Source organism: Plectropomus leopardus, chromosome 5 (assembly GCF_008729295.1).
Source record: "Plectropomus leopardus isolate mb chromosome 5, YSFRI_Pleo_2.0, whole genome shotgun sequence".
NCBI lineage: Eukaryota > Metazoa > Chordata > Actinopteri > Perciformes > Serranidae > Plectropomus > Plectropomus leopardus.
In genome coordinates, this window is record NC_056467.1 from 3305319 (window position 1) to 3314424 (window position 9106).

Consider the following 9106-nt stretch of genomic DNA (forward strand, 5'->3'; position numbering starts at 1 on the left):
CAGCAGTTTAACAGCTGCTGTGCTGTATGTGTGTATATAAATTTCATATCTCTTTATTTATGTATTCATTAGTTGCGTTTAAATAAAGAAGCATAGCTAATGAATAATGGAGAGGGGGTGGGATTAGATAAGTACTAGTCTTTTGTTGGTGGTCTTGGAAAAAAAAAGATCATGTTCAAAATAAATATTTCAATCAATCAAAAACCGTGTGCGAAGGGTAGCTATAGAAATGGTCCTTTAGCGCTCAGTTAGTTTTCTGGTGGGGGGTCAGCTGAGCATGTGGTCTGAGCGATCAGATCTCCAGATGCATTTAGGATGCAACTGGTGCATCTACACCTGTGCATTCTCACCTGAGCGTGAGCAGATCTCACATCATTTTTCCTGAGTTTTTTTTTTGCTGAAAATGTAACACTGTTCCATCTTTTCTGTTCATACGCGACTTAAATCCTACATGCTTTCTCTATGCTAATTTAAACTGCTTATATAGAAGAATCACAGCAGAATTTGCATGACGGAATTAGCTGTCATTACGGTGCTACAGGCCGGGATCATCGAGCCAGTGATTCATCACACGCAAACATTAAACGATCCTGTTTGACACGCCGCTTTAGAAACGAGAACTGTGCATTTTACAGTGTCTGTCAAATGAATAGAGGTAGTAGGATTAGGTAATGATTGCTACTTTACGAACAATGTTTTTTCTCAAATTTTCTTTCATTTACTTCCAATAAAAACAATGCTCATTCCTGAACATTTCTTGTTAGAATAAATCATTACCCTCTTAGTCAAATCCCTTCAGTGCGGTGCGATTTTCCTCAGCAGTATGTTAAAAAGCTGCAGTAAAAGCTGCTTCACCCTGCCCTGAGGAGCTGCTAACTCACCAAAAATAATGTCATTAGTGTGGCTTTTAGTGGAGAGCGTTAGTGCGCCATGGTGCTCTAAATTTTGCATTTCAGCGAGTAAAATCTTGAGCCTGTTTGTTAACCCAGGATGATAGAATTGAAATGCTGAATATCAGAACAAAATCTTGGCGGTTTTCAGTCACATCTGCTCCAAGTCGTTCACCGCCAGTCCCACACACTCTTAACTCGCTCTCACACACTGAGTCACACACACTCCCTCCACGCTCAGCCTTGTCCTCATGATGTCACCATGTCCTCTAGCTTTCCATCCTGCAAAAAAATAAGAATAGCGTTGCTACAGAGACAGAGCCGGGACGTTGTTTTACCGTCGTGACGTCTGGCAGGCTGGCCGAAGGATCAGCCAATCGCGAGCGGACAAGCAGGCGTTATTAAAAGCGAAGCTGCTATTTTTGGGGCCAGCCGTGGCATTACTCAGCAGAGTGCAGCAAAGTCAGACGTACACATTCCAGCAGTGGGAGGAAGAGAGGCTTTGTGTGTCTGTTATGAAATAAAATTTGAGGTGACCAGAGGGGATTGGTGCCTGCGTCCTGTCATACCGGAGTCATCGCTGAGTTCTTGACACACACAACAGGAAGTGTGTGAGTGTGTTCATGTTATATGGCCGCAGAGCTCTGTTCACTACAGTGGAATTTAGTGAAAGGAGGATTTAGATAAGCCAGAGTTAATTAAACTGTAGATTTTTCCGCTCCACGTGCTGCACCGACTCTCCTCCTCCTGAATAAGAGACAGATGGCAGAGGTTATTTATGTAATAGTAAAAAGCCCTTCCTGTATCAGTACTCATAACTGGATAAGCTGCGGGCTCATGTCACTGATGAACAGACGAACATGCTCCCAGTCGTATGAACCTCCAGAGGGCTAAGAGCAGAGCACAGGGCAGGACCACTCACTCACATTCAGTGTTCAGTCGAAACCTGCAATGCAACCAAAACTATTTTCCTTAGAGCTCAAATGACTGAAAAAAGTTATTTGACAACTATTGTTAATCTAATTCTTTAGAAATGCACGATTAACATCTTTATATTAATGGATCACGTGTACTTTGCTCATAGTGCCCTACAGAGGACTTTATCTGTACTCTGCACCTCCCTCAGCTGTAAAAAAAACCTTTTAAACATCTTTCGGCATTTTGTTTTGGCTTTCAGGCTGCAAATATTTGTTTTGGCTCTGTCTCAGGACTGCCATCAACTTTGTCACTAGCAGCAGGTCAGTACTGTTTCTAGCAAAAAACAACAACAAAAAATGGTGATTGCACCACTGTACACTACCTGCCAGGTACCAATCAGCAGGCCGACAAAGTTAGGTGGACATCAAGAAGCATTTAGTGACTTAAGAGGTATATATTTGTCTCAGGAGTTGGTGGAGACCAAAGTTAGAGCTGAAAGGAGAGGAGCGTAAATATTGGACTTGCATATGTAAAGTGGGCAACGTGGCTCCAGCAATGATCATGTTGCTTTTGTTCGCTGGATGTGTAAGCAGACAATTAATCTCTATGAACAGATATCTGCACATGAGCCTTCAGTAACAGGTCAAGATTTTAGTGTCAGAAGTGTTTTTTTTCTTTTGTATTCAGAGTAGCATTTACCAATCACATCTGAGCAGTCTTTGGTTGCCTGCTGGTAAACGTCCATGTGGAGAGCAAAAGAGGCAAAATGCAATCCCAGAACCCACTGAATATCAGCTGACAACAATTTTGCTTTTTATTACCCTTTTTTTATCTGCATTCATATGGAGACATTTGATAAAGATTAACTGACACGCTGTCTGGACCAGTCCTTAGTTTCTAATTATCAAGCTGTAAACAATGGCGGCACATCGAAGAAGAAGTACTGGTACAGCTACCCTTTGGCTGCACGGGAACCCCTGAAATATTGGCGTTTTGACATCAGATGATACCTGTTGAGTTTTGACATTTACAGTCAACTGACTGCTAAAACATACACCATAATAACTAGGCAATAATATGTCATTTTTTTGTGTATAGCTTGTTTCCCAGTGACTCCAAAAAGTTTGCCTCCGGCTTTAAAGCATCTGACACCACTCTGTCCTTGGACCTTCACAGCCGATAAGGAAAAACTCACCTAAAGAGAAAAACTTCAGAAAGAAACTGGAAAACATCTGCATTTGCTGTGAAAACTGTGATGGCATTTTCACTGCTTTCTGACATTTTCTCGCCTAGTTTATTATCCGTAAAATAATTGACCAGTAATGAAAAAATCATTAGGTAAAAGTCTACTACTTCACATTGATCCTTGCGCTGCGGGCGGCAGTTTTAATCAGTGCAGAGCTGTAACTCTGTGAGTCCCACTACAGCTTCTCAGAAAACTTTCTGCTGGATAGAAATAATGCCGAGTGTAATATCATCATCTGCAGAGCGGCTGAACCCTGCGCTCCTCATGCTGATGCTCAGCAGGTTGAGGATACTGTAACAACAATTCAGAGCATTTCCCAGCACACTCACATGACGCCCTCTGAGACTGTTGGACTGCTGGTGTCTTTCTGAATGGTGCGTTCCCAGAGGGCTCCTTCTTTGGTTCAGCGAGGTCGTAAATCCAGCGTGCGGACTGCGGTCGTTCATGTGTGCAAATGAATCTGTGATGTTGTCAGGTCACATTCAGGGTGTGGAGAGGCTGCTGACCACAAGACTCAGTATGTACGAGCCGTCTCTAGCGTCTCCTAGACTTACGGTGGACGCTTTTTAAATCATCTGACTTTAACTTGTTCTTTTGTCGATTGAGTTTTGTCTTATTGTAAGAAAACAAGCTATCACTAACATTTTTTATATACAGTTTTACACCTGTTTCCAAAAGGAGGGCTTAAAAACTTTTTGCGTGTGGTCTCACTGTGGATTCGAACAGTTTTCGTGGTGGTCCTGATGGATGGTACTGTCTGTGTGAATGTGCTCTAGCTCCACCACAGGTGAGGCTAACAGGGGGCATGTGGGTAAGATAGATTTCACCCGCCAGTGAGATCAGGTGACTGGTGTTAAGGCTGCCGGCCCTGCAGAGTTGCTCTCTACCTAGAAAATACAAGCTCAGGTTACCACACTGCCGTTTCTCTGCTTGGCCACTCGTCAGCTTGTTTTTTATACATCACATTGAAGGTGATCGTAAAATCTTTTTGTTGCTCTATGCATACTTTATTATTGTTTTTCATGCTCCTCCTTTAGGATTGCTAAAGGAGTCGGCAGTATTGATCTTGAAATAGCTCTTGAAAAATCACAACATGATCAATATGACACGTCCTTTGACTTTGCATGACTTTGGTTCAGTGACACAGGTGGACAGAATGATGTGAAAAATGAATTAAATTTGGCAGAGCTGGTGTTTCTCTAAAGCATAATTGTCTGCTGCCTCTGCTCCTTAGCGGAGGGCATAAGTGCATTTCTTATCCGCCCCCGTGTTCTTTGTTAGTTCTTCCTCTAGCTACTCAATTATATAACCACTCAACTTATGTAATGAAATTTAACTGCAGCGAGCGATGACATAAGTTCTGCAAAGCATTTTGTACCATTTTAAGATGCTGAAATCATCGTAATATGCTTTGCCATCTGTTGTGTTTTGTTGAGTTGAAGCGTCCGTATCTCAAGGTTTGCTGCTCTGAGAATGTGTAGACAGTAAAAGCCACAATGCAGAAAATCCTCAAGGTACGCTGATTCCATGTTATCTCGTGTTGTTGATCAAATCTCTGCCATCTGGGAGTGATTACCAGGAGAGGAACAGACTGCGAGATAACAAAAACAAGTTCCTCTCTAAAGATAATGCCTGTGACTCTCAGACGGGACACAACACGCAACTGCAAAGTGTAGATAGATCACATCTTTGTCACATGTTTGCTGAGTCCCCAACTTCCCCGGGTTATTATTTAAGTACAAATCTAGCCTGAAACACGTCAGCAATGCTTGAAAGCAGCTGATGGCGATGCGCTTATGTTCTTGGATTATTAAATGGAAAAACACAGCAATGAATATGTATCAGTGGTGGAACATTTAGTGGATTCAGCAGATATGAGAATATCAGTCTGACCAAGAACTGTGTTTTTTAGTGTTTAAATGTGGTTTTAATTTTATTCTTTCGTCTTTGGTAATCAAAAATACATTGGTGGTTGTGCTCCATATTGTTTAAGTTATTAAAGAGACTGTTCACCCCAAAATCAAACACACACGTTGTCCTCTTACCTGTAGCGCTGTTTATCAGTCGAGGTTGTTTTGCTGTGAGTTGCAGAGTGTTGGCGATATCGTTCGTAAAGATGTCAGTCTTCTCTCCAGTATAATGGAGCTAGATGTCACTGTGCTTGTGGTGCTCAAAATGCCAAAAAAATAAATTTGAAAAACTCAACAGTAAAGCCTCTTTTCAGAATTCATGACCTGGTTACTCAAGATAAACCACAGATTTTGTAGTGAGCTTTTTCATTTAGGAACTATTTTTTTAAGAGGGTTTGCCTTCAGAGTTGAATCTAAATTTTTTGTGTTGTTTGTTTTTCAGAATTCAAAGAGTGCCCAAGGCCTGGTGGGACTAAAGAACCTAGGAAACACAGTGAGTACAGCAGCCGCTTTTAAGTCTCATCACATCTGTCTAAAGTCAAAAGTGACGGCGCGTTCGTCACACAATAAATCCCCGTCATGGTGTCACGCTGATCGCGGTTTGTTGATATCTGCTGGAGTCGACGCAACAGTGGTGGTCCAGCAGAGGATCTGTCTACCAGGCAACAAGCAGGAGGACGGCTCCTAAAATAAACGATGCGTGCTGTAGTGTGTGTGCTGCCGTCTTTGTGTGTGTGTGTGTGTGTGTGTGTACAGTAACCTAATCAGAGAGCTCTGAACTATGGACCTGGAGGACTCGTTCCCTCTCTCTCTGACTGGTTTGATCTTACCAAACTGCACGTGTCTCCTGTCCACACGTGATGGGAGCAGTATATACACAGCGCTGCCTTTGACAACACGTCCTTGTCTGGGAAGCCTTTAACGCCTCTGGGAACCCAAATTACCAAAAACATTCTTAATATGTAATCTAGGGTCCTACATGCACAATAAAAAGCCTCAATCCAAATTTAAAATATTGTCAGTTTAGTTTTTTCACAGTTTCCTGAAGCTGGGTGGATTTGGGCGTCGTTATCCCCGATTCATATCACGTTATGTGGATAAATCAAAATTCAAAGTCAGGCGTCAGTTGATATTAATTAAACATGCCAAATTTGAATGCCTCAACGCTCCTTTCAATAGGGTGCGTTTGGAAACACTCATGCTGAGTGCCGGTTGGTTAATTTATGGAGAAACACAACGCAGCTCTCTCATTTTAGTGCAGAGCGTCAGATTGGATTTACGAATGCAGATAGAGCTGTACCACGACGACTCTGCTTTGCTCCATGGCTGTCGTCGTGGAGACAAGAGACAGCTGACAAAGGTGGTATCCAAGGAGGCGTCAATCAAAACGTGATCTGCCACGCCCACACAGTCTGAAGAAATTATCCTCAAAATGAGCTGTTTTTAACTCCGTTTTCTAATAGTTGAGAACATTATCTTCACTGTGTGTTCTTACTATTTCAAGCCATGTTTCCAGAGGCTTTAAAAATTTCCACATCAACAATCAAACAGTCGTCATGGGTGTATATATAAAGTTTTTGAGGTAGAGCAGAAATATACACTATGCGGCTAAATGATGTTAGTGTGTATCACATGACTGCAGACCACAATGTGTGTTGCTGAAGTGCGTTAGGACTGGGTTAAAGTCTGGATTTTTGTCATCCTCCAGTGGAGGTCAGAGACGTGTGTCGACACACCAACAAAGAGTCTCTGCACGGTTTATCTTCTCACCCGAAGTCATTTTTTACTGGTACAAATTGTTTTATTTATTACCATTTGAAACCTAAACAAACTGGCTGAAATTCTTTAAAAAACATAGGATAAAGGCAATGAGCAGTATAAGAAAAAATGACAAAAATGAGCAAGAAATCAGTAAAAAAATATAAGAAAATTACCTGAAAACTTCTAATAAAAAAAAAAAAACAACCAAAAAAAACCCCAAAACCAAGGAAGTGACCTTGAAGAAGTGATTAAAATTATAATAATTCTGTGAAATAAGTGTGATATGTAAATCATGATGATTATATAGTTTTTCCATAGCTTTTTTCTTTTTCCCCTCTGACATTTTCCCGAGCTTTTTAAAAATTTCTAGTTTCTTACAATTCATGGAACATTTTTTACCGCTCAGCGTCTTTTTTTCCTCCCATATTTTTGAAAGAAATCACATCAATTAGCTCAGCGTTCAAAGGCGAAAGCGATGTCGAAGTCAGGCGTGTCAGAGGGTTAAATTCTTCATTTCTGGCTCAAAGGCAAGAGATCAGTATAAACCTTTTCATCAAACTTCGCCAAGAAACCGTGTCTCAAATTGTCCATAAATTTCCTTTAATTTGCTTTATTCATTTGTGGAGAGCGTGCAAATCAGGGGCCAACAAACAGATCACGCAGTGACAAATATGTTAGAGTTTGAACTAAGCTGTGAGGACACTGAAGGATTTTAGGATTTTTTAAAAGATGTTAGTCTTGGGGTTCTCAGTGCAGATACTGAATGTACAAAGGCTGTAAAGACTGTGGGTTCGATTCCAACCTGCTGCTTTCTGCTGCATGTCTCACCTTTTTTCACACTTGACCTATCCCGTCTAATAAAGGCAAAAAAATCTTTAAAAAGTAAATCCTGTTTATCAAAAAATCCTATTTACAAAACAACACTCAATAACAAGTGTAGAGACTGTTTTTTTTTTTTTATCAGAGAATGAAACTTGATGTTATTTCATCTGTCAGGAAATCAGACTGTGATGTTTTTCCTTGCAGTGTTTCATGAACAGTATCCTGCAGTGTCTCAGCAACACACACAGCCTGCGAGACTACTGCCTGCACAACTCGCACCGCAGAGACCTTAACAACAACAGCCGCACCAACACAGCCCTCATGGAAGGTGAGAGACGTGTCACGCAGGCCCCCTAGAGTCCAAAACAGACACTTCGCACAGCCGCCGTCCCTCTTCACCTCTGGACTAGATTCACATCTGTCAGGAAAAGAGGCAAACTTGTTCTTCTTTTGTCGGCCTGGAGAGACGCTGGCGGTGTTTTCTACGTCTTTTAAGTGTTCAGAATTACAGAAAATCTGAGGAAAATGAGTTGTACCTTCAGTTCACCTGAATACGTGGTTTTGTAGAATAAGTAAAGTGTGTGAGTAATTTGGGTCAACAGATTATCAGCCTGGCTGATCATCGGGGCCGATGTTTTTTATTTTTTTGATCGCCGATAAAATTAAGTAATTAAAAAGTGCAAATAAAGTGTCAACATGGAAGGAACTTTTACTTTGTAAAACCTTATGGAGCTATTTTTATTTATACCTTTTTACGTTTAATTTTTCACTTGACTTTATTTAAAAAAAGGGAACCTTATGATGCATATAATGTTGAAAGTTTCAGTTTTGCTAAAGGCATTTATACAAACTCGTTGTTTTCCAATTCTAAATATTGACAGAAATATTTTTATTTTTATTGTAAGTGCATCCCTGTTCCAAATATTGGTTATCAGTCTCATTAACTACTAATAATCGGTATCTGTGTCGGTTGTTTGTGTTCTGGTAGAATTTGCCAAGCTGATACAGACCATGTGGACGTCATCCAGCAGTGAGGCGGTCAGCCCGTCCGAATTCAAAACTCAGATCCAGAGATACGCTCCCAGATTCGTGGGATACAAGTAAGCTTTGTTCTGCTCTGCACTTTTATAAGCGGCCGTACATCTTTTAGGAGCGCTCAGAGTCCAGAGATATGTCTGAATACATCAGATATTTCCACATTTACTGAGTGTTTGTTTGTCTTGCAGCCAACAGGATGCTCAGGAGTTCCTGCGTTTCCTCCTGGACGGCCTGCACAACGAGGTCAACAGGGTCACCGTCAGGCCGAGGGGCACCGTGGAGGACTTCGACCACCTGCCGTAAGTAATCGCCTGCTAGACAGAGCGTGTACCTGCAGAGACACCTTGCTTGTGTGTCACACTACAATGCCTTGCAGATGAATACACACCCCTCTACGTTTTTTTTTTTTTCTATTTCGTTGCTTTTATTGGGATTTTTTGCTATTTTTTGTAACGCTCCCTGATGTGTCTGAAGAGCTCTTTGGTCATCATGGTGCCACTTCTTTGGTGGAAAACCTCGCT

The 9106-nt window shown here is 41.4% G+C and overlaps 1 protein-coding gene across 4 annotated transcripts in view; it reads left to right on the forward strand.

The window, feature by feature from the left end:
• Positions 1–8903, forward strand: part of LOC121943318 (ubiquitin carboxyl-terminal hydrolase 2-like) — a 50268-nt gene extending 41365 nt beyond the window's left edge. For all 4 annotated transcript variants that reach the window (XM_042486833.1, XM_042486832.1, XM_042486834.1 and 1 more), the window contains 4 exons: positions 5407–5457; positions 7752–7875; positions 8536–8647; positions 8774–8903. In XM_042486833.1, coding sequence (XP_042342767.1) covers positions 5407–5457; positions 7752–7875; positions 8536–8647; positions 8774–8888 — 402 coding nt within the window. In that variant the 3' untranslated portion in view covers positions 8889–8903. The remainder of the gene's footprint in view (positions 1–5406; positions 5458–7751; positions 7876–8535; positions 8648–8773) is intronic.
• The last annotated feature ends 203 nt before the right edge of the window (positions 8904–9106 follow it).